Source organism: Martes martes, assembly GCF_963455335.1.
Source record: "Martes martes genome assembly, chromosome: 2".
Lineage (NCBI taxonomy): Eukaryota > Metazoa > Chordata > Mammalia > Carnivora > Mustelidae > Martes > Martes martes.
The window spans coordinates 73,182,313-73,209,528 of NC_137889.1; the positions used below are offsets into that span (position 1 = coordinate 73,182,313).

At 33.9% G+C, this 27,216-nt stretch overlaps 1 protein-coding gene across 4 annotated transcripts in view; it reads left to right on the forward strand.

Annotated features, from left to right (window-relative positions):
• Positions 1-26,856, forward strand: part of SPOCK3 (SPARC (osteonectin), cwcv and kazal like domains proteoglycan 3) — a gene marked incomplete at both ends in the record, with an annotated part of 492,934 nt that extends 466,078 nt beyond the window's left edge. For all 4 annotated transcript variants that reach the window (XM_080797427.1, XM_080797425.1, XM_080797426.1 and 1 more), the window contains 4 exons: positions 15,748-15,969; positions 20,691-20,753; positions 23,713-23,850; positions 26,687-26,856. In XM_080797427.1, coding sequence (XP_080653553.1) covers positions 15,748-15,969; positions 20,691-20,753; positions 23,713-23,850; positions 26,687-26,856 — 593 coding nt within the window. The remainder of the gene's footprint in view (positions 1-15,747; positions 15,970-20,690; positions 20,754-23,712; positions 23,851-26,686) is intronic.
• Positions 26,857-27,216: the final 360 nt, after the last annotated feature.

Below are 27,216 nucleotides of genomic sequence, written 5' to 3' on the forward strand. Positions count from 1 at the left end.
GCTTTCTCCCATATCAACACTTTGTTCCCAGTCTAAAAACACAAAAATTGAGAATTCTCTCCATATAACCTCCTTTTCAAAACATGGCCTTTTCACCAATATCTGTCAGTTTCTTATTCATTCTTTAGTCCCTTCTTATTTTTTTTTTAATTTTGTGCAGAGTTTAATTATTTAGGAGTAGGAGCATCAGTCCAGAAAATGTTACTTGGTCATTACTGGGAACAGAATCTAAAATAACTACTTAAATGACAAGTTGGGCAGAAGATTTTTGCCTTATCTCTCTTTGAATCTAGAAGACCTAGGAGCATAGCATGTATTGAAGCCAGTGTGTGCTAAACTGCTATTTTACTTCTAATTACTTACTCATGTGTACCCCCCACTCCTTTCCCAAATCTAGCAATCTTTAAATTTATTTATTTTGGGTGTTATAGTACTTTTTAACATTTAAACCTTCATGAGTGAGCACAGTCCTTCCTTCATTTTGGATGTTTTGAAATCTACATTTCCTGAGTTTTTCTTTCATTTGAATGGTTTTACATTGTTTTTATGTTAATTACAATTGGGCTAATATATTTAAGCAAATGCAGTTATTAATATAGCCTTGTAATTTCATAAGATTAGGAAGTGAACTCCTATGTTCTTACATTCTAGATGTGGATAACCTCATTTTCTACAGTGGCATAAACATTCAAGGAATATTGAGAGAGATTTTTCAGTTATAAAGACAATGTCTGATGGATTTTGCCTTTTAGAAATTTGTGCCACATCTTTGAAGAGAACAGAGATCACTAGATATTTCTTAAATGATTTTAGATGTTTCATGGGGATTATGGTGTTCTCCAAAGGATAATAGGAATTGGTGAGTATGGGAGGAAAAGGGGGTAGAATGAGCAAATAGGTTCTACCCATTAGTGAGTACAATGTGGTGGTTTGCACGTAGACCATTGTAATTTAATATCAGTCCCATGGGATTAAGTCATAAAAAGCAATCATTTATATTGTTTTATATAGTCCCTTCAACAACCTTGCAAAGTGGATTTTTTTTGTCCCTCACTACAGTTGAAGAAGGATAAGAGATAAAACCTAAAGTCACATAATTAAAAAGTGATAAAGGGATTTGCATATAGATTTTATGGACTCTGAACTTATAAACTTATGTTCTTTGACTCATCATATAAACTTTCAAAGGAATCTCTCAGAATTCAAGTAATATTACATCAGTTCAAGTATATAGTTCATTTGGATTGTGATAACTGCCTCCAATACACTGTATACACAAACACATTTGCACAAAAAGGATATTTTCCTATTTAACTTTGGCTAAACATTTTAGAAGTGTTTCAAGAAATTACTGTTTTTGGCCTTTATAATAATATTTTTAAATGATTTTTTGTTTCCTTTCTTGTAAACATAACATATAGAGTGGGATTAATACATTTATTTAAGACTTTCTTGAATTAAATTATATTGATAAACTATACCAACTCTCCAGAGAAAGATTTTTGCTTATTGAATTCCTTCTATGTCACATTATTTATATTTATTAGTCTTAGTGCCAAATGTGAAAATTTCAAAAATTTACCCAGGTTTTAGTAACTTGAGATTTTATTTTTTAAAACCATATTATAACATCTATACTTTACATAATTAAAAATAAATATTTATTTTAGTGCCCCTCATTTTTCATAATAAAGATATATGCCTATAAAGATATTTTGAGTAGATGCTTTTCATAAATAAACCATTTATTTCCATGATATTGTCTTATTTCTTTAACTGAAGATTTCATTATGCTAAATAGTCAATAAGTTATGGGATATATAAGTGGTTGAAAAATTCAGGTGGTTTTACATAGTGACTTTATTTTCTTTTCACAAGTGAGGGATAATCTCTTGTCCTTCTAGCACTGTTCATGATTATGCATGGGATATTGGTCTTTTTACTCAAGTGAGTTCTTCAGTGAGTGTTGTCTCAGTGTTTCCCTTCCTAGACCCTTTCTTGAGCTAATGAGCCATTGTATTGTTTTGGGTAAACTTTCCCTAAATTCATTTACCACCTTGAAACAAACTTAACCTTTTATTGTCCAAAGTTTTTGTTAATTTAATTTAATTTTTAAATTTTATTATGTTATGTTAGTTATCATACAGTACATCATTAATTTTTAATGTATTGTTCCATGATTCATTGTTTGCATATAACACCCAGTGTTCCATGTAATACCTGCCCTCCTTATTACCCATCACTGAGCAAACCCATCCCCCTACCCCCTTCCCTTCTGAAACCCTCAGTTTGTTTGCCAGAGTTCATGGTCTCTCATGGTTCATCTCCCTTTCTGATTCCCCCCTTCATTTTTCCCTTCCTTCTCCTAATGTCCTCGATGCTATTCCTTATGTTGTACATATAAGAGAAACTGTATGATAATTGTCTTTCTCTGCTTGACTTATTTCACTTAGCATAATCCCTTCCAGTTCCATTCATGTCAATGCAAATGGTGGGTATTTATCCTTTCTGATGGGTGAGTGGTATTCCATTGTATATATGGATCATATCCTCTTTATCCATTTGTCTGTTGAAGAACATCTCAGCTCTTTCCACAGTTTGGCTATTGTGGACATTGTTGCTATGAACATTAGGGTATATATGGCTCTTCTTTTCACTACATCTGTATCTTTGGGGTGAATGCTCAGCAGTGCAATTGCTGGGTCATTCAAACATTTGAAGTTTTATCATAAAACCAGCAGAAAATTCCTCATCTACCTTACCCTTCACATTTTTCCCCTACATCTAATATCTCTCCAACACAAGGTATTGTTATTGTTTTGTTTGTTTGTTTGTTTGTTTTCATTTTCAAATCTCACCTCTGGTGTTACATCCTTCTACTTTACCTTGCTGATATCTCTCACTATTTTCCGTGCTCATATATAATACCTACTCTAGAACTCTGCTCTATATATTTTATATCATTTTTTGAGTGTAAATTTGTATGTACCTTATCTTGTCTTCTTTATATACATGTGCATCCCACCTTTATATTATCAGATATGTACTTATCACTTAATTCATTTAATTGGCATTTATGAAATACTTTTGAATGCATACCTTTTGCCAAACATTGTCTCAGACATTTAGAATATATCAGTGAATAAAAAGATCCCACTTGGGACGCCTGGGTGGCTCAGTGAGTTAAAGCCTCTGCCTTTGCTTGGGTCATGATCCCAGGGTCCTGGGATCGAGTCCCACATCGGGCTCTCTGCTCAGCGGGGAGCCTGCTTCCTCCTCTCTCTCTCTCTGCCTGCCTCTCCACCTACTTGTGATCTCTCTCTCTGTCAAATAAATAAATAAAATCTTTTAAAAAAAATCCCACTTACTTCATGAACCACTCCTGAATCTTCTTTTCTCATCATTTATCATCTAATTAATAAATAATATTGGTAGTTCCTAAGGCAATATTTTTCTTCTAGATGTGATAATTAATTTTATGATTTTGTTCAGTAACCTATTTAAAAATAAGATACACACAGATGATACCCAAATTATATTTCTAGCCCTGATATTCAGAATCCTTTATTCAAACTTCCCATTAAAATCTTCTCTGAAATTTTTTTTTTTTTTTAAAGATTTATTTATTTATTTGTCAGAGAGAGAGAGAGGAGCAAGAGTGAGCACAAGCAGACAGAGTGGCAGGCAGAGGGAGAAGCAGGCTCCCTGCCGAGCAAGGAGCCCGATGTGGGGCTTGATCCCAGGACGCTGGGATCATGACCTGAGCCGAAAGCAGCTGCTTAACCAACTGAGCCACCCAGGCGTCCCTCTTCTCTGAAATTTTAACAAGCCATCACTTAACCTGGCCAAAATCCAGTTTAGATGTTCCCCCATATAAATCTGTCTTTGTGTCTTCCTCAAATCAGTAAATGTTAAGTTCATTATTTCAGTAGCCCAAGTCAATCACCTGAGAGCCATCCTTGAGGAAAAAAAAAAAAAAAATGGAGACAGATGGGAAGATCTCCCAGTAAAAGCCAACTTTTGCTTCTTTCTCTTGTACAGTGGCATCAAGCATGGCCTGAACTTAGATCCTTTTTGCTTGCTATTTTTCCTACCTAGAACATCTTTCACCCCCACATCCCAGATTACTCATACCTACACTTCTTGATAGTGCTGTTAAAATGTTCTGCTTTTAGAGGCAGTGTGCTAGGAAGAATTCTGAAGATAACACTTTTAAGATCCACCTCCCTATTATTCAAACAAACACTAATCTACATTGTGCAGATGTAAGCCAGTTGCCCCTAAAATATGGATCCAAATGAGGATCTAAAAGAATAAATAAAAAAGACGGCAATAGCATTTATGAAAGTGTTTTATTGGAAAGAACCATACTATGATTTCACTGCTTCTCTAAGAAGATGAGGGTGCTTCCCTTTATTTCAAATTGAGAGACAGATTTTAACAGAGCTACTGTTCTTTATGTGTTTCCAGACAAGTGGGTAATGGCCTGAATCTCACCAGGAAAGTCTACAAGTCAGATAGCCATGAACTGCTTACTTTTTTGGTGTGAAAGCAAAGGAAAGTTGCTGTTGCTTTGGAATTTTATTTCTGGCAGAAAATGCAAAGATATTTATTGTGGACAATAGTTGAGTCATATGAGTGAAAAACAATGTAAATTCTTCCCATCAGAGTTGTTTCAAATATAGAGTAAACCCTGGCAGAAAAATGGATCCCCAGATTTCTAGGGACTAAGAGGTGGGGGCCAACCAAAGGAAAAATCTCATATATCACTTGAAATAAAATTAGACCCTAAAACCCTCCCCCCACAAAAAAAAAAAGATCTGGAAGAAAAATAGATTTCAAAACCTAATTGGACAATATGGCATAATACCTTCCTAATTTTAAGTCATCAGTATGGTAAGAACCTCTCTGCCCACACTTATGTATCCTTCATTCATTCACTCCAAAACTGGAGGTCATAATAAAGAAGGTGGGAAAGGGGAGTTAGAAGAAAAATGGAAGATTAAGGAAACATCATATTCTTGCTTGACTTTGCATCTGCAAAATCCCCAGCTAGGGGGGCACCTGGGTAGCTCAGTGGGTTAAGCCTCTGCCTTCAGCTCAGGTCATGATCTCAGGGGCCCAGGATCGAGTCCTGCATCAGGCTCTCTGCTCAGCTGGGAGCCTGCATCCCTCTCTCTCTCTGCCTGCCTCTGCCTACTTGTGATCTCTCTCTATGTCAAATAAATAAATAAAATCTTAAAAAAAAAAAAAATCCCCAGCTAGGAAGAACCATTTTGGAGTTGTGACCATTACATAAAATTAGACATTTTGAAATTTTGAAATGCCAATTAACCCACATTTGTTGCAGTCTGTTAATAGTATAGTAGTTATTAAATAGTAACCTTAAAGGGACAATGCAATTTTTTTGTTAACTGAAGCTGAGAAGAAGAAATTAAGTTTTCCAGAGGATTTCTTCAGAGAAAACCTACCAATGAGCAAATATGCATCAGGGAGAAAACAAAACAAAACTGGATTCAGATCATATCCTATAAGCACTAACTTGTCCAACTAACTTGTGCATTCTGCAATCAATGTTTTAGTTAAAATACAATGTATGTGTACCTGTGCTTATACTTATGTTGTATTATGCTCAAAAAGGTACATGGACCGGTCATATAGATCATGAATTATGACTCATGTTGGCTAAATATAAGTGACTAAGCACCCCAAGATGACTAGTGTTGACTAAATTAAAAATATATTAGCTGGAAAATGTTAGCAAGACCAATATTTAAGGGATAGTTAAAAGGATAACAAATGTAGAAGACTGAAAAAAAATTGAATGAATAAATAGGAGAGAATGTGGTAAAATGTCTTAAGAGTTAAGCATTATCTTCTACAAGGTCAACTGTGATTATTTTCAACACAATGCAAAGTAGTTTTAAATCCTAGAATCCTATTATTGATTGATTAAAAAAATCTAAGTTATAAAAACATGATTAATTGAATAACACTGTGAAACAAAATATTACTTCTTAAGGTAATCTTTGATAGTCTTAAATATGATAAAAACTTTAGTTTAAATTTTGAAAGTATTTTAAGATAATGACAAATTTATAATATTAAGATAAATTACAAAGCCTTTACTTAACTTTACTTTAAATATCCCAAATATAAGTAAAATAGAGGAAGACAAATGCTTCATGGTCTCATTTATATATGGAACCTAAGGGGGAAAAAAGACAATAGCAACAACAACAACAACAAACAAACAAACAAACAAAAAACCTCATAGCTACAGAGAACAGATTGGTGGTTCCCAGAGGTGAGAAATTGGCAGGGAGTGGAGCATGTGAAAAACGAGTAAAACTGGTCAAAAGGTAAAAACTTTCAGTTATAAGATAAACAAAATCTGGGGATGTAATGTATAGCGTGGCGACTCTGGTTAACAACACTGTATTATATATTTATAAGTTGCTAGAGAGTAGATCTTAAAAGTTCTCATCATGAGACAAAAAAATTGTATGTGAGGTGATGAGTTAACTAAACTTATTGTGACAATCATTTCACAATATATACATATATCAAATCACTATGTTGTATACCTTGGACTAATACAATGTTCTACATCAATTACATGTATCTCAATAAAACTGGAGGAGGGGGAGAGAAAGTAAATGAGTCAACCTCAGTCATTGTAAATGTAGTTCCCATCCTTGTCAATGTACAAACATGGTGATTTTATGCTTTTTAACTTGACTGTTTGCATATAATATTCTTTCTACATTGATTTAATCCATATATTTATCTATCATTTATCTATCATCTATCTTTATTTTGAGATTTTATTTATTTGTTTGAGAGAGAAAGAAAGCATGGGCATGAGGAGGGTCAGAGGGAAAAGCAGACTCCCCATCAAGCAGGGAACTTGATGTGGGCTTGATCCCAGGGCCCTGAGATCATGATGGACCTGAGATGAAGGCAGACACTTAACAGACTAAGCCACCCAGGTGCCCCGCATATTTATTATTTTTAACATCACTGAACATATGTATATCCCAAATATTTCATTAATTACAGATTGAGTTCTGGGTTACCTCTACTTAGGAAACTATCATAACATTTTGTGAAAAGAGGAATAATCAAGAGAGGAGAACTTTTTAAAAACAATGATCTAAGAAGAAACTTTAACATAAAGTCAAGGAATGTCAAAGTCCTTAAGTTCACCACATGTAGAATCATAACCAACAATCTGCATCTACGCTTAATTTTTACATAACTGTGTATTATTTCCAAATTTGTAATAAGGTAATTTTAAGCAATATTCAGACTCTCAAGGTTGTTTTTGAGTATTCTGTTGTATCAAATTCCTAATATCTTATTTCAATTCATAAGTTTAGATTGTCCCTCAGTTTTTTTTTTCTCTCTCATCTTGTATAGATAAACTAGCAGATTTGATCATATGTGATGACTATCAGAGAGCATTCCATATATAGATCCTCTACAAACACACACACACACACACACACACACACACACACACAGTCCTATTTGCCATACTTAGGGGGTCACATTATACTTCAGACACAACAATATAGACGCATTCAGAATAGTGGGAAAAAAAAAGTTATTTTTACAATCCATGTATACTAATCTCATCACCATTGCAATTTCTGAGTATATTTTCAAGATTATGATTTCTCCAAATTATGGACCATATTTTTATACTTCTTGGCATGCTTGGTCAATTTTAATTGGATCCAAACATTGTGAATTTTAAATTATTGGTTGCTGGATTTTGTGATATTTCTCTACAGTATTCTGTTTTGTTCTGGCATGAAATTAAATAACCTGGCATCAACTTGAGTATTTTAAGGATAGCTTTTAAGCTTTGTATGGCAAGTGCAGAACAGACCTTTATTCTGGAATTAATTTAGCCCCAACACCTATGTTTATACTATTTTCTATATAGATATACAATCCTTTGTTTATCCATTCACCAGCTGAAAGACATTTGGGTTGTTACCAGTTTTGTAATTATAAGTAAAATTGCTATAAATATTTACCTATATGTTTTATGTGAGCATAAATAAAATGGGATCATTTATAATAATTCATAAATATACTAATTTTGCATGATTTTCTACAAAATCTTGGGATTTATTGGATCGATTCTTGATTGCAGTTCATTGAGAACCTGGGAAGAAGGTGGATATACTGGGTTAGTGGGATTTATTGGATCGATTTATTGGATCGATTCTTGATTGCAGTTCATTGAGAACCTGGGAAGAAGGTGGATATACTGGGTTAGTGGGAAATGCCCACCTGGATATGGTTTTCACATTAAGAATGTGAAAAGGTAAAGAATTTAAGTGTACTCTGACAAATTTCTTATCACATAAATGAACCAGTACAATATTATTTAAAGGTAGATTGTGGTAAATTAATGATGTATGCTGTAATCCGTGGGAAACCAGCAAAAAACAAAATATAGTTCATAAACTACATTAGTTTTCTCTTATGAATGTAAAAGATTACCACAAAATTTAGTAGCTTAGGCAACACAAATTTATTATTTCATAGTTCTGTAGGTCAGAAGTCCAACACAATTCTCCCCACACTAAAATCAGGGTGTTTGATTTTTTAAGATTTTATTTATTTTTGAGAGACAGAGAGGGAGAGAGAGACAGAGAGACAGCATGAGCAGGGGGAAGAATATAGGGAGAAACAGACTCTACTGAGCAAGGAGGCTGATGTGGAACTCGATCTCAGGACCCTGGGATCATGACCACTCTGAGTGAAGGCAGAGTCTTAACCAACTGAGCCACCCAGGTGCCCCAAGAGAATCCGGTTCTATAAGCAGCTGGGTTGTTGTCAAAATTCAATTCCTTGTGACTCCTGGGTGTCTAAGCCAGTTATGCATCTGAATCTTGATTTCAGCACAGGTCATGATCTCAGGGTTGTGGGATCTGCTGCAAGGCCAGCTCTGCACCCAACACAGAGTCTACTGGATATTCTGTCTTGGGACTCCCCAACACACACACTTCCTGCTTGCTCTCTAAATAAATAAAGTCTTAAAAAAAAAAAATCAGTTCCTTGCAGTTATGGAACTGAATATTCTAATCCTTCTTGGCTAGTCCCAGATGCTAGACACCACCCACATTCCTAGGATTATGATCTTCTTCCACCTTCAAAGCCATGTTTTTTTTTGTTTGTTTGTTTTGTTTTTTTTTGTTTGTTTGTTTTGTTTTGGTTTGTTTTTTTTGTCTCATTTCTTCCTAGTATCTGGGAGAATTTCTCTTTGTCTCATTTCTGCCTATTAGCTGGGAGAACTTTCTCACCCTTAAGGTTTTATTTAATTAAATTGGGTTTATCCAGATAATCCACAATAATCTCCCAAATCAACTGATTAATACACTTAATCCCATCTGCAAATTTAAGTCCCTTTAGTGATGTAATATCACAAAGATCCAGGGATTAGAATGTGGACAGCTTTGAGGGGCTATTATTTTGCCTACCACATAAACTAATAGTGGAAGTTAAGTGGGAATAATAAAAATACAAAAGCAACACATTTAATCCAAAAAAGAACAGGAAAGGAGAAATAATAAGAACAAATAATAAGAGGACAAATAAAAGAGGACAAATAAAATAACATCAATATGAAGGTTTTTTTTGTTTTGTTTTGTTTAAAATTTATTTATTTAGGACACCTGGGTGGCTCAGTTGGTTAAGCGACTGCCTTCAGCTCAGGTTATGATACCGGACTCCTGGGATCAAGTCCCACATCTAGTTCCCAGCTCTGCAGGGAGTTTGCTTCTCCCTCTGACCTTCTACCCTCTCATGCTCTCTCTTACTCGCTCTCTCTCTCAAGTAAATGAATAAATTTTTTTAAAAATCTAAAAAATATATATATATTTATTTATTTATTCATTTTAGAGAGAGAAAGAGAGAGAAAGCATGCACAAGTTGGGGAGGGGCAGAGAGAGACTCCATAGACTCCCTGATGAGTGCAGAGCCTGACTCAGAGCTCAATCACAGGACCCTGAGATAAGAGCTGAAATCAAGAGTGGTTTGCTTAACTGAGTGAGCCACCCAGTCTCCCCAATACCAACATCAAGTTTTAAAAACCACAATATTGATTAATATTAACACCTATAGCCTAAACACTTTAATCTAAAGGCAGAGATTTTCAGACTTGGAAAAAAATGCAGTACTCAATGCTGTAATCTTTCTAATAAACTCTTACTATAGGGGTTCCTGGGTAGTACAAGACAGTTGAGTGTCAGACTACTGGTTTCAGCTCAGGTCCTAATCTCAGGGTCCTGAGATTGAGCTTTCCATGGGGCTTTAATGTAAGCATGGAGTCTGTTTGAGATTCTCCTTCTCCCTTTGCCTTCCCCACTAGAGCTTTCTCTTTCTCTAAAATAAAAAATTAAATATTTATAAAAAGAAACTCTTAGTATAAAAAATACAAATTATTTGTGTTAGGTCCGTTATTAAACGAAACGAGACTGAGACAAAGTGAAAGCTACTTAAAGCTTTATTTTATGCCAAGTATTAGAAATCAGACTGATTGGTCAGGGGAATGAGACTGAAACAAAGTGAAAGTTATGCAAAGCTCTATTCTATGCTAAGCATTAGAAATCAGACTGACCGGCCAGGGCCATCTCCAAAGAGAGCGACCACCCCCAGTTTACAGGCTCAAGAATTGACTGACTGACCGGTCAGGGCCACCTCCGAAGAGAACGACTGCTCTCCATCTTACAGACTACCTTTTATTCTATAAAAGTATAGAAAAGTACATATTTTGCCTATAAAAGGCAAAAGTCTGGCCACACATAGGTGGCCAATGAGATTGTAGCCATGTTAGGTCACAGGCAGGTGGCCAATTGAATTACAATTTACCCTATAGTAGCTGTTTGAACTAACCTATTACTCTGGTCAGAACTGGTGCTCAAGATTGGCGCCCAAATGGTGGGGTTTACATTCTTTGGTGGTTAGGGAAAAAGTATGTGTGTTTCTTACTGATTGGATGTCTCCACCTGGCCCGACTCGTCCTTGTAATCTGGGCTCTGTTATCAAGAACTGGCCAAACTGGCCTTGTATTCTGGGCTCTGTTATCAAGAACTGGCTGACCATATTTTACTGGTTTCCCAGACTTGCTTCTAAGTAAGTTTCTCTGGGGGGAGAGGGACAGGGTCAGTTTAAGTTTTACTGCACAAACAACAAAATGGATTTTAACCAGGATGGAGTCGCTCTGGCTAAATAGGTCCTTACAATTTGAAAGTATAATAATAGGAATTCTAGTTATAAAGAAGTTAGAATAACTGTATTTATGTAAGACAAAATAGGCTTCAGAAATTGGGTGAAAGCTCTAAGTTTTTATTGTAGTGACAGAAGTGAGCTCTCTACCTAGATCTAGAATTTTTTTTTTAATGTTACATTGCTCTTACTGCAAAAGTCAAGAATATTATATATATACATAATAAATACAATACATAATTATGCATACATACATTGTATTTGTTATATATATAGTGACTATGTGTGTATGTGTATATATATATATATAGTGACTATGATAGTGTTATCCAAGAATTCTCAAGCTCATCAATTAGTATATACTGCTCTAAAGGTTCAAGATAAGACAGGAAACAACTTTTCCCAATTAATTTCATTTTATACTTGTAGCATCAACTAAATTAAATCATATTGAAAGTATATAATTTAAAATATTAAAATAATTTTGTGTCTATTCCTTTTCTGTTACTTATTATTCTGATGACTCTTGTAACACAGTTTTGTGTCTAAATATACTATTCAAATAGCATAAACTCATTGTATTTTTGATCTTCAAGGTAACATAGAGATCATGTTTGAAAAATCCTCACATTATCTAGATATGAACATTAAAGTCTAGATATAATAACTTAACCAAGCAAGGTAGTGCCAGGACCCAGGCCAGTGGCCTGAATGTAAATCAGATACCTTGATGTTCTGGATCTAAAACATCATTACACTTCAACAAATTTATCATTACCAGACATGCACTCTGCAAGAATTTCATTTCTTTTAGAAAGGTAAACTCTTAGTTCTATTGTGTTTAAAATTTATTAAACATGTGTGCATGTTATGTTTTCAGAAATATTATTTTATGTTGATGTCTGTGTTGTAGAATAAGTTCTCAAAGTAGAGCTACAGAAAATATTGAGAGGTTAAGGCTACTTTTCTTTCACTATTGAAAAACATAAGAAGAACGAAGGTGTTGGAATTGACAAAGATACTTACATAGTACATCATAAACCTGGGCAGAGATAACTTTAAAATGTATATTTTACAAACTCTAAACTATAGAGAACAAATGGTTGCCAGAGGGCAGATGAATGGGGAGATGGGTGAAATAGGTGAAAGGGATTAAGAATACACTTACCATCATGAGCACTGAGTAATGTATAGATTTGTTGAATCACTATATTGTACACCTGAACTTAATTTAATAGGGTATATTAACTATACTGGAATTAAAATACAATTAAAAATTAAATTAAACTCAAAAATAAAGTCAAGCAGAGAGAGTCAATTATCATATGGTTTCACTTATTTGTGGAGCATAACAAATAACATGGAGGACAAGGGGAGATGGAGAGGAGAAGGGAATTGAGGGAAATTAGAAGGGAGGTGAACCATGAGTGACTCTGGACTCTGAAAAACAACCTGAAGGTTTTGAAGGGGCGGGGGGTGGGAGGTCGGAGGAACCAGGTGGTGGGTATTAGGGAGGGCACGGACTGCATGGAGCACAGGGTGTGGTGAAAAAACAATGAATACTGTTACGCTGAAAAGAAATAAAAAATTAAAAAAAAATTCCTGAAATTTAAAAATAAATAAATAAATAAATAAAATAAAGTTTATGTTTTAAAGATTGATGGTTGGTCAAAGGAAATGCAACTAATTGGGAAGATGTGTTATAAATAATTCCCCAAAATCTCTCATATGGGCTATTTCAGTTACTCCCTACTGGTCTCCCAATTTCCACACTTGCTCCCATATAATTCACATGGCAGAGAGTATTTCCTTTTAAAACAAGAATCAGGTGGTGTCACTCCTTGCTTTTAACATTTCAGTCATTCCTTATTGTACTGAAATAGACAGTCCAGAGTATGTTTGCTGGAACCTAACGCTCTATTATCTCTCCACTGATTCTACACTACCTGTCTCTAAACAGGAGGCATGAGATGGTGAATCCCTAGTTGCTGGCCTTCTGCTCACTTTCACTGGACACTTTCTTATATTTCATCTACCTTTGCATCCTCAACACCGAGAGTGAGCCTTCAGGCTTTGGTTGCATCCCAGAATAGTCTTTGCCTTTTATCTGCACAGCTGTTATAGCCAATTACTTTTTTCCCCAGTGCCCTTTCCCCACTTTGACCAGGACTAGTCAAAAAGGTAGAGAAGTAGATATTCACCCAGAAATTGGATATCCATCTCTCGTTCTTGCAGACACTTGTAGATGTGTCTTTTGAGAACAAGACACTTTACGAGTGTTCTCAGTGAGACCTTCAAGCTAAGCATTGGGAAACAAGCCAGTTGAGTCCTCCATTCTCAGTAAGTAAGTGAAGGCTGAAGATAGCCTCTCTTAACCAACTCTAAATGTTCACCAAAGGGTGATGTCTCTCCCTGCTTCCCGTATCTTTTATTCATACAGGCAGAATAACACCATGGGTTTCTCCATTGTGCCAGAAAGTGAAATGGGAGGGAAGATGTGGTTCAAAGGCATACTGGGAATATCACACTGAGAACTCCATTCCCTTGAATGGTCTTGAAGTGTTTAGTATATTTGTTTTCTACGATTACCTTTCTTCATGTAATCCTGGAGCATTTAACAATTTCTGATAGTAAGGAACAGGTTCAACCAATTTCTCAAGCCATGTTGCTTTAAAAGTAGGCTCCATGAGAATAAGGGCCTTATTTTTATTTTCAATCTTGTATTCCCATAATCAAGGTTAAGACCTGTAAAAGAGAATAGAAAATGAGAAACCCATCTGTGTTGTTTGTTTATTGATTGGAGTGGGAGAATTCAGTTTTGAGCCATTAAAAAAGAAAAATGCAAACAATGAAAAAAATTGCTGAATTTCTTTCTCTATATTTTTATGAAAAAGCCACAAATGCCTCTTTTACCTTTGTATACCCATTGCCCAGCATGGTGATGCATCAATAGAAAGCATAATATGTTCTGACACATTAGTAAAATAAATTCCAAAAAGGTGGTTAAAGTTAGAATTTCTTAAGTCCAAAAATCTAGTTAGGGGCGCCTGGGTGGCTCAGTGGGTTAAAGCCTCTGCCTTTGGCTCAGGTCATGATTCCAGGGTCCTGGGATCAAGCCCCACATCAGGCTCTCTGCTCCACAGAAAGCCAGCTTCCTCATCTCTCTCTCTGCCTGCCTCTCTGCCTACTTGTGATCTATCAAATAAATAAATAAAATCTTAAAAAATAAAAAAAAATCTTAAAAAATAAATAAAATCTTAAAATCTTAAAAAAGTTAGTCAATAAAAAAGCAATGAACTATAAATAAAGAGATTCTTTAAAAAATTCTTTAAAAAAACCTAAATCCTACATATGTATGTCTTTATTTTCAATTATTTATACACTTTGGAGTATAAAAAGTATTTATCAAAATAGGTTATATACTAGAATATAAAATTAACTGCATGTGAGAATTTCATTCATAAAAATGGTTAAACTACTCTTCAACCCCTGCTGTTGAAGATTAAATTCTTTGAATATTCAGTTTTCAAAAAGTCTCCACAATTCCAAGCACGTCCTCTTTTTCACACCAGTTAGAGTTATTATTTAATTTTCACTTGTAATGAAGGGAAAGTAGCAAATAAAACAGCAAGTCGTCTACCAAAATACCTGTTAAAGCTGATTTAAACCTGACAAAGACTAGTTGAAAGTAAATTTTTAAATTATGCTTCAAAACATTGACATTGCTTGTAATGCTATTTAGGACATGGAGCTTTAGTGGGGCCTGTGGCTTATCCAGAGAAACACACACTTCAGTAGTTTGCACCTTGGGTGCCAACCCAGTCTGTCATCCCTCTATACCTGTGCTTATCCAGTGCTCTCTACCGTTTCCCATTATAGCATATTTGTAATTGTAAAAATTGCCTTGAGTGAAACAGAAGACAGAGTACCTATGTAAATTACATGATGGTTATTCTTTGTCAGGATATGTATTACTTGTGAAATACCACAATCACCATGGTTCTACAAAGATATAGAGCATTTGATGTTATTATTTATCATGTGTTCACTTTACTTTCCTTAAAATTTTACTTTTCATAAAATTCCTTGGGATGAAGATGAATTGTATTTCTTTATTAATAGGACATTATTATTCAGTAATACCTATATACATTTAAAAAGGCATTCATCATGACAACCTATTTATTAAGAAAAAGTTTGAACACTCAAAAGAATGGAAATGTGTCTAATAAAATTACAGTAATAAGTGCCATTGAGTGAATGACTAATTAGTACTAGCTACTTTATATTCTGGTTAATTAATCCTCATAACTATCCTGAAAGGTGGGTATTACCATCCCCACTTTACTTTGAAATGAATTACCCAAGATGAGTTTAAAGCCTTATTTCTGACTGTTAAGTAGGTGCTCTGACAGAAACCAACTATTATGTTCCCTTATATTGCTTGCTGCTGATTGTGACTTCTGGATTTAGCTAATTATTTTCTATCTTTGCCTTTAGGATTTGATACCAGTATTTTGCCAATTTGCAAGGATTCACTTGGCTGGATGTTTAATAGACTTGATACAAACTATGACCTGCTACTGGACCAGTCAGAGCTCGGAAGCATTTACCTTGATAAGAATGAACAGTGTACCAAGGCATTCTTCAACTCTTGTGACACATACAAGGACAGTTTGATATCTAACAATGAATGGTGCTACTGCTTCCAGAGACAGCAAGGTAAAAGATGAGACACCTACTGATGCAGATAGTTGACCTGCATGTCACATTTTATCTATTTCTTCATGATTAAAAAAAAAAAAAAAAGTACATTTTACCCCATTCATTTTGGTAGATATTTTTCTCATTAGAGTGTTTAATATAGGAGCAAATAAGCAGCACGTTAAACAAAATAACTCTGCTAGGGATACAAAACATGCTAAACAAGATGAAAAATAGTAATTAATATTTCATATTAATGCACTTCATTATAGTTTCCATTATGAACCACCAAGAAGCACATAGAGATATGAGAACATAGATATTAAAAGTAATCATTAAAATTAATTTGCTATCTACTTTGCCCATGGTGTAAAATAAATGGTTTTTTTATCACTATACTGTGGGGTTTTAATGTTCTATTTTGTGATCTTATTAAATGAGCTGAATGAACCACTGCATTCACCATAAAGTTATTTTTACTCATTCGATTTTAAAATGACTTGGCCTTTCAAACTTTTAAAAATAACTTAGCTTTGTAAAAATTCACTAGCAAGGAAAGTACCTTGATTCTCTGGAAGAGGCAAGGTAACTGGAGGAGTTGGGGTGATGCTAGTTCTTTAGGCATCCTTCTTTACTGGGAAATGCAATGTAACATTGAAACCATGCTTACACAATCAATCTAAGGGTGATTAGAATTAAGCTAAGAGAAGAAGATCCCAAAAAAACCTCACATTATGATAAAATTTGCAGAAACTATGGAAAAATAGTATGTATAATTTTGATGCTAATTTAAAAAACAAACTGGGAATTAGTCTAATGTGATACACCTGTTTTTGTCACCTCGTTTTAAAATTCTTGATGGCTAAGAGAATGTACAAGCTACTGAAAACTGTTTTAGTTATCAGCTTTTCATACGAAAAACTAACACCTTATATAGGGACTTCTACTATCTTAATTACTTCTCCACATATTAGTAATAGTTTAGTAACTAGGGATGAAATGATCATCCATAAATTGATTAGCAGTGAATCAACAGCAGGATCTGTAGAGTAGTTTAACTACTTATAAATAACTTTAAATAAGGTTTAAAACTAGATTTTCTTTATTAAAGTACTTTAAATCTCACATACACACACACTGTTGATTTTATTATTGCATATTTGCTTACTAGGCAATTGCCACTTCAAAAAACCTACATGATAGTTTTAACTACCAGTTTGCATTTAAATCATCTAAGGAATAGAAAAGCAAATCCTGGTAAAAGACTATAAAAAATATGTGGTCTTTTTATGATGTTATTTCTGTCAATTTTTTTAGTATTATGATGGCCATGTATAGTGTTTATCCATGAACATTTAAAAATATTATGAAAAATTCTGGAAGTTTCTTCTACAGAAATGAATACTTTCATTTTGAAACATTTCTGGGTTTTGCAGCTGTATTTGTAGAACTGATTAAAGGTCCTCAAAGAAAAATTTTGCTTTATATACTTTACATTTATTAAACAGTATTCACCCAAAGGGCTAAAAACTTTATAGTCACATGAAAATCTTCTCTGAAATCATTTAATACATAGCAGAAATAATTTAATAAATGGTACCTGAGCAAGTGAAAGGATGTATACATCTTCCCCAAAGTTTGGAGAATTTGGCTAATTATGCATACTACTTTAACATGCTAGAAAATGTTACAAAAGTTCTATCAATAAGAATAACAGTAAGAGTTAGCTCATTAATAAATTTCATGAAAAATAATAACCATTTATTTAAAAACATTTTTTGAAATGTTTCACCTTAAAATGTGTTTTTCCTCATTATTTATTCAATAAAACAAATGCCTTTGCTGTAATTGGAGTGATATATAATATATTTGACTACATGTTAGAGTAATATATATAATATGCAATAGTTATATATACACAAATATCTTTGCAACTTATTTTAAAAGATAGTTGAAATCTTAATTAAGCATTCCAAGTATACCTAAGTTAAAGGCCAGACAGAACTGACTTATAAATAATAGGAGAAATATTTCAAAATCAAATATTATGTGTAGATGAACAGCTGAATCTGTCATGACTTTTCTTGAAATCTTTTTTTTTTTTTTTTTTGAAAGAGAGAGAAAAAGCATGAGCAGGGTGAGTGGCAAAGGAAGGGACAGACAGAGGGGGAGGGAGAGAATTCAGGCAATATCATAGAAAATACATAGAAATAATATTTTACTTTGCAATAATTAACCCATAGCAATTAGAAAAAATACTTTCAATATAATATTGAAACTTCAGCTCAAATTTTTCCTCTGGGTTCTAAATATTATATTTAGAGGGCAGTAAATTTTTAAATGTCTAGTCTAGAAGCTCATACTTTGTAACTTGATTCCTATTATTTTAATATCTAGTATAAGAGACCCACATTATTATTAGGAAAAACAAAAAGATTAGATCAATTTCAAAATGAAGTAGAACAATAAACTAATTATTTAGATTTTTCAAAGATAATTTTTCTTTCTTTTGAAAGATTAGATTCTTTTTAATTTCCAGAAATTAAGAAAATCCAAAATACTACAAGAACAATTTAACAAATATCCATGTACCCATCACCCAGAAATAAAAATTGACAATATTTTATCATATTAACATCAAGATTTTTTAAAACAAAATTTTAAAATCATTATAAAGTTGAGATCTCTTTTGCATTCCATCCCAAGCCAATCTCCTCTCACTGCGCTCTGGTAGACCATCAAATCTAGTTTCCAATCCACTATTCGTACACTTACATGAACACATATGTTTTGATGAAGAATTCACACTATTGTGTTTATTATAAAATATGCATACAGTGTCATACCTGTTTGTACCGTTTTGCAACTTGCTTTTCTCTCCCCAAATATCACTACATTTTTTTTTTTAAGATTTTATTTATTTGTCAGAGAGAGAGAGGAGCACAGGCAGACAGAGTGGCAGGCTGAGGCAGAGGGAGAAGCAGGCTCCCCGCCGAGCAAGGAGCCCAATATGGGACTGGATCCCAGGACGCTGGGATCATGACCTGAGCCGAAGGCAGCCGCTTAACAAACTGAGCCACCCAGGCGTCCTCATTTTTTAAATTCAGTTTTTCTACTTTAATTCCAGTATAGTTAACATACAGTATTATCTTCGTTCTAGGTGTACAATATACTGAGTCATCAATTCTATACATTACTCGGGGCTCATCATGACAAGTGTACTCTTTAATCCCCACCCCCTATTTTCCCCATCCTTCCACCCACCTTCCCTCTGGTAATGCTCAGTTTGTTCTCTGTAGTTAAATTCTGTTTCTTAGTTTGTCTCTGTCTCTCAAAAAAATTACTTTTTCTTCACATTTTAGATTTCCCAAGGAAAAAGACTTGTTGGTCTTATAAATTTTAATTATAAAATGTATATTAAGCACTCTGTCTCATTTCCTCATTACACTGTTACATGCAAATTTAATAACTGGATATTATAAAATTAGTGTAATACTTTTTATATTATTTCAGTTAGCTATATGTTGACTTTTTCTTAAAAAGTTGTAGTATGGGAAAATAGGAACTAGTTTATTGGCTTGCTGTTTCAATAATTTATGATGCATTGTCATACAACAAGTTTTAGAAAAAGACCTAGGGCGCCTGGGTGGCTCAGTGGGTTAAGCCTCTACCTTCAGCTCAGGTCATGATCTCTGGGTCCTGGGATTGAGTCCAGCATTGGGCTCTCTGCTCAGCAGGGAGCCTGTTCCTCCTCTCTCTCTCTCTCTGCCTGCCTCTCTGCCTACTTGTGATCTATCTCTGTCAAATAAATAAATAAAATCTTTAAAAAAATAATAAAATAAAACCTCTACTAAAAAAAAATGACCTAAAATACATTGACCTGCTTGAATATTATAAATTAGAAAATATATTTATTATATAAGAATATATATAATTATATACATATATATTTATTTATATTTATATATTTATACCAGGCTATATTGTTTCTATTTAGAATTTTGTATTTCTCTGAAAATATTCTCCTTTAACTGGTTGAGTTTGAAAAAAAGGCATGCTTAATTTTAAATTTAAGTTTTTTTAAAAGATAGCATATCAGAAATTATGGTATATTATGTTTTATTTCCACATTACATGCATACTTGAAGTATCTAGATGAAACTAAAAAGACTAAAGCCTGTCAGCATTATTCAGGATTAAAATTTATAATAGTATGTCTGATATAACTAGAAAGAGCATTGACTATTTTTAGATTACTTTTTTTTAATGTAAATCTATTTCTCTGTATCATTGAGACTGTTTTAAATGAGGGGAAAACATAATCGATTGTTTGGGCACTAGTCCATCAGTTGGATTTACATTGCTGAGTTGATTGACCCTTTAAAAGTAAATGATAAGAAGCATTTTCCATCATATGAGTATTTCATATCATTTTTTTTTTCCATCCAATTTGGTCTCTCTGCAGAAAATCAAGGTATTCTAGTATCAGTAATTAGGAAAGCCATTCTCTCTCTCTCTCTCTCTCCTTCTCTGTCCCTCTGTCTCTGACTCTTTCTTTCTCAGTGTATACAGATAGATACACATCTGTTTATCTATATGTATGTAATCTATAAAAGAAATTGATGTATAATATGTTTCTTTTTAAGCCATGTAAAGACCAACGTAAGTCTAATAACATAGAAATTGTACTTCTTTGTTTAACTATAATCCTTGAAGTAACATTTTTAATGTCACTGCAGACCCACCTTGCCAGACGGAGCTCAGCAATATTCAGAAGCGGCAAGGGGTAAAGAAGCTCCTAGGTGAGTCATAGATCATTCTTCTGAAGTCTTTATTGCTTACATAAATAACCCCAGGGAAACAGCAACATAAAATCAATATTAATCCAACAAAGATAGACGACACTAAATTTCAGTAACAAAATTTATGAAGTTTTTGAAAGCCATTAAACTTACTTTTATTATCTTACCTATTGAAAGATATTATGTCTGTTTTATTACCCTAATATAATGTTCATTTTGAAAGTTATTAAGTGAAAAAGAGATTTAAACAATGCTAAAGTTAAAGCATCAGCAGAAACTTTAATCCTAATTCTATTGTTAACAATTCAAGAATAATGGCATGCATATATATATATATATAGAGAGAGAGAGAGAGAGAGAGAGAAATGGGTGAAAGATGGATAAAAGCATCCCCTAAGTACCTCAGGGAAATTCAAAAGACTTTCTGTTTATCCTTAGGACTTTTTACTAACTTACTTTTAGCAAATAAATATATATGTACTAGATAGTTGATAGATAACAAATTCACCCAGAGTCTTAAAATGTTAGAACAGTCAAGATTTTAAACTATTATTTATGATTATTTTGTTTATTCTTTTAGACATACAATTTTTAAATAAACTTTTTTTTCAGGCAATTTTAAAGAAATTTTACAAAGGTTAGTTTGCCTGCATAGTTTGTATACATCCTTTACTCAGCCTCCCCCAAATTTACCATCTTACTGTATCAAGCAGCCATTGTCTATTTGTTAAGCCTAAGAAATAAACATTGCTATAATTCTATTTATTAAGACTTACACTTTATTTGGAGTTCACCAGTCTTCCCACTGATGTCCTTTTTCTATCTTAGGATCCAATGCAGAATACCACATATGCGGTGTTTTTGTTTTTGGTTTTTTTTCCCATATATGTTAATGCCCTTGAGTATTTGATGGCACATTATTTTATAATGTTTTTGAGTCTGATTATTATGACATGCTATCTTTGTAATTACAATATTGTGTGTTTAGATGAGTTATTTTTATTTACTTGAAAATCCATAGTTCAAAATGAAAAGGCTAATTCTTTTTGTTACAAAGCATTTTTAGATGTGAGGAATACCAGTGATAAAATTACAATGTGTCATATTTCTTTCAGCTATGTTACAAAATTCATATCATACCACAGTCCAAAAGTGAAATAATACATTCATGCATAGCTTTCTTTGTTTCCACAAAGCAAAGTTTATCCATGTACAATAGGAAAAGACATTGAAATTCAGCTGAAAAATATTTTAGATTTGATCAAGGATTAAAATTCAGGATTTAATTATTTGAAGTTACCAAATAAATAGAAATTAATGAATTAATGAAATTAATTTAGTGCTCATTAATGTCTCCTTCATTGAGAGACCAAATCTTTCAAAAGATTTACAATTTTAAAATTAAATTATTTATATATCAGAATTTTGGCATTTTTTAAAGAGATAAAATTATGATCCCATGTGGTTATGTGACTAAATGAATTGAAAGAATTTCATGTTTTATCAACTTATTCCGCACTTTTTTTTTCTTTCTTTCACTAGATAACTGTAGTGTGTCTGATCACTGAGGAAAAAAAAAAAAAAAAAGGCAAGAAAGACAAGAAAATTTTCTACTCTCCTAAATCTTACATTGTTGTACTGATGTAAACATTGAAGAAAGTGAATTCACTTCTAGGGGCGCCTGGGTGGCTCAGTGGGTTAAAGCCTCTGCCTTCAGCTCAGGTCATGATCCCAGGGTTCTGGGATCGAGCCCCATGTCGGGCTCTCTGCTCAGCGGGGAGCCTGCTTCCCTCTCTTTCTCTGTCTGCCTCTCTGCCTACTTGTGATCTCTGTCTGTCAAATAAATAAATAAAATCTTTAAAAAAAAAAAAAAAAAAAAAAAAAAGAAAGTGAATTCACTTCTAAATTAGCAGTTAAACATTTATCATTAGCAATGTCCCAGATACTGTGTTAAGTATTATAGATGTGAAAATAAATGTCTGTCTTTCCCACTAGATTGACTTTAAGAGTTGTTAATATGACAATCAAAACCAAGAAAACCTAAAATTCCCAATATAGAGGATATCACAGTAATTGATAATTACTAATAATTATTATAATAATTATTATAATAATAATTGGTGGGAGCAAGCAATGATAAACTACACACACAGACACTCACACACAGTTGAAGTATATCAGAAATCCTCTAGCTTAAAAGAAGTCTTCATATTACCGGTCATATTTAAGTCAAATCTTAAAATGTAAGGGGGAGGAAGGGTGGATGGATTCCAGATGAGAAAAAGATAAATGCAAAGATCAAGCAGTATTGAATTTGGGGAAAACAACCTGATGTGGATGGAAAGAGCTGGGATATATGAACGAAAATTTGGGGAAACGAAAGTAAAAACTTGGCAGCGATGATGGTAAAGGGTCTGATATGCCAAGCTGAGTGGACTAGATGATGTAATACACATGGCGTTAACTAGGTTCTAATTCTGTATTATGCCTCTGAGAACAATACCCTTTGCAGAATGAGAAAGAGGAATAGTAAATGTGCTTAACAGAAGAAACAATGGCCTGATCCATGATAGCAGTGACCTTACCTATTTTGTTCAACATGAATCATTAGTTCACAACCTGGAGTGGAACTCCATGTGTGTATATGTCTTGAGTGAATTAATGCATAATTGGTGACCATCAAAAAAGGAACACAATTTGGGGCACCTGGGTGGCTCAATGGGATAGGGCCTCTGCCTTAGGCTCAGGTCATGGTCTCAGGGTCCTGGGATCGAGCCCCACGTCAGGCTCTCTGCTCAGCGGGGAGCCTGCTTACCTCTCTCTCTCTGCCTGCCTCTCTGCCTACTTGTGATCTCTGTCCATCAAATAAATAAACAAAATCTTTAAAAAGTAAAAAAAAAAAAAAAAAAAAAAGGAACACAATTTATTTATAATCTGTGTGTGTGTGTGTGCTTCACAGGACAGTACATCCCCCTATGTGATGAAGATGGTTACTATAAGCCAACACAATGTCATGGCAGTGTCGGACAGTGCTGGTGTGTTGACAGATATGGAAATGAAGTAATGGGATCCAGAACAAATGGTGTTGCAGATTGTGGTAAGAAGAAGGGTTATTTAGTAATTTCTCAAGCACTGGATAAGTTCTTAAGAATCTCGTTCATTTGTTCAAGCACTTAATGAGGACATACTCTGTGTAAAGAATAGCAAATACATGGGGGGGGCATGACAGAGTCACTTCTAGCATAGGAAAAACTTGCATAAATAATAAATGGAATGGCACAACTCAGATATTTTAAGGTAGGTTCTTTTCACTACTTCAAACACAGAAAGGATATTAAATTCCTCCTGTTTTCTTCTCAAGTAAGGCGGACTCCTGTCATCCACTGTATTCCAGGTCAGCTAACCCTAGTGTGTGCCTTGTCCCCATATTCTGTCTGTGTACCGTTGAAGAAATTGACTTAGAGAGTATGCAGGCAAACTTACAAAAGAAAAGCTAACATTTTAAGAGTAAAAGACCATCAGTTGAAGCTATCTGAGCATATTTCCTTATATTTGGGTGGAAAAAATATAGTTTAAATGTTTGAAGGGTAATTATAATTAATCTAATTCTTTTTATGAACATGATATTATATATAGATCTAAAAATAATATTACAGTTAAATTGAGCATCCTATACATGTATTTTAGAGTCTTAAATGCGGTATCTTTTTTGCTTCACAAAATATTTTTGCAGAATGCAAATTTCAAATGAGTATTTTTGTTTGTACAATGGTGGTTTTCATTAAAAATCATTTAGTTGTACATACGCAAAACACAACATGCACACTCACATGCTCGTGCACACAAGTATGTACTAGGAATTAATGGATTGTGTCTCAATTAATATACATGACCAAAAATGAAAATAAAGTACTTGGTCAGTCTTGTATTTTAGATAATGTTTAGTTGTCTCCTTTATGCAAATAAAAAATATATTTTATTTATGAGAGAGAGAGTAGAAAGAGGGTGTGGAGGAGTGGAGGGAGAGGGAGAGGCAGACTCCCTGCTGAGCAAGGAGCCCAAGGCCAGGTTTGATCCAAGGATCCTGGGATCACGACTTAAGCCAGAAGCAGACACTTAACTGACTGAGCCACCCAGGTGCCCCTCTTTTATGCAATTTTTAAACTGACAGACTGTGATTGTTTAAAAAATAGAAATGGTAAACTATATAAAGGAATCCCATCTAGTGCTTAAATGCCTGTTCTACCTTTACTTATTCCATAATATTTTTAATAGATTGGTTTTGGTTTCCTAGCTCCTGTTATTAGATTTAAGTAGGAAGAAGTAGTATTTAGTACACACCTAACGTAACTTTACACATGAAGAACGTATCTTTGTAATATGTAGTTTTAGATGGTTGCATTATTAATTATAACAAATATCACTGATGCCCGTGATGGATAAAGAATTTTAACTTTTTTTATGATGTAATAAAAGTTATATTGGAGATGAATTCAATGAGTGAGAAGGGAAATTGTTTTGAGAACATAACTTCTGAGTTTTCTTAGCATGTTGAAATTATTAAGAAGCATGAGGAAGGAGGATAAGAATAACATTGTCCTCACATAAGATATGGATTTTAAAGTGTTGTATTGTGATGTCAATTTATAAACATTGGATTACATTAATGGGATTTGTCTTAAATATTTTTTAAATCTTTTTTTTAAGATTTTATTTATTTATTTGACAGAGAGAAATCACAAGTAGGCAGAGAGGCAGGCAGAGAGAGACAGGAGGAAGCAGGCTCCCTGCCAAGCAGAGAGCACGATGCGGGGCTCGATCCCAGGACCCTGAGATCATGACCTGAGCCAAAGGCAGAGGCTTTAACCCACTGAGCCACCCAGGCACCCTTAAATATTTTTTTAAAGTACTGACTTAGCTATGTTAGTTTTCTATTGCTATTGTAATAAATTTCCATACATTTACTGACTTAAAACACACAGATGTATTACCTTACAGTTTTATATGTCAGAAGTCCAACATGGGGGTCTTCTGGAACTAAACATCGTCTCCGTACTTTCTAGAGGCTCTAGAGGAGAATCTGTTTCCTTGCCTTTTCCACCTTCTGTAGGCAGCTCACATTTGGCTCATTGGACCCTTGCCTCCAACTTCAAAGCTAGCAACCATTGCATCTCTCTGACTCTATCTGGGAAAGGTTCTTTGATTTTAAGGATGCACTTGATCACCTGAGCCCACTGAATAATCCAGGATAATCTCCTCATCTCAAGGTCCTTAATTTAATCACATCTGCAAAGCCCTTTACACCATTTAAGGTCACATTTACAGTTTCAGCAATTAGGAAGTGATGATCTTTAGGGAACAATTATTTTGCTTACTACACTAGTAGAAGAAATTTATTTATTATTATTATTATTATTATTATTATTATTATTTGTAAATTTCAGTGTTTCACATGGACCTCTAGAAAAACTGGGTTGCGATCAATATTACTGAACTGGAGATTTTTTGTATCAGATACCATTATTCTGCTTTTTAGCACACAAATTTCAACAAATGATAGAGAATGGATTTTTCCTTATCTTTGCTAAATAAGCTAAAAAGCAAAGTAAAATTTTTATTAATTTGCTTAATTTTCCTTTTTTTAAGATTTTATTTATGTATTTGTCAGAGAGAGAAGATGAAAGAGGGCAAGCATAAGCAGGCGGAACGGTAAGCAAAGGGAAAAGCAGGCTCTCCACTGAGCAAGGAACCCAATGCAGGACATGATCCCAGAATTCTGGGATCATGACCTGAGCCAAAGGAAGATGCTTAACAGACTCAGCCACCCAGGCATCCCTAATTTGCTTAATTTTCATCACAATTTCATATCCCCCACAAATTATTCCACTACTCAAATAACATCAATAACATTAATGCTTACTTTTTTCCCAAAGCTATTGATTTTGAGATCTCTGGAGATTTTGCAAGTGGAGATTTCCATGAATGGACTGATGACGAAGATGATGAAGATGATATTATGAATGATGAAGATGAAATTGAAGATGATGATGAGGATGAAGGGGATGATGATGATGATGGTGATGATCATGATGGATACATCTGATTGATGAGAGCTGAGATCAATAAAATCTACATTTCTATTATTTACAAAGTGATAACCTATTGAGAATGACCTTCTTGCCCCAAAACAAAATGATTCTAAAACTCACATATATTTTGTATAATTATTTCAAATATTGGAGCTAATGTCATAGAACTTTATGTTTAAATAAAAATCATTTACTTTGAGTTTTTATATGCCTTAGAGAAAAAGAAAACATATATCGAGTCTAGCCAGGCAAAAGAAAGTGAGGAAGATCTACTGATATAAACAAGAAGTTTTCATAAAAACAAACTATATACATCTCCCACAAATAAAGCAACAACCAGTGCTTGAGGTTGTATACATTATTTTTCTGAGAGA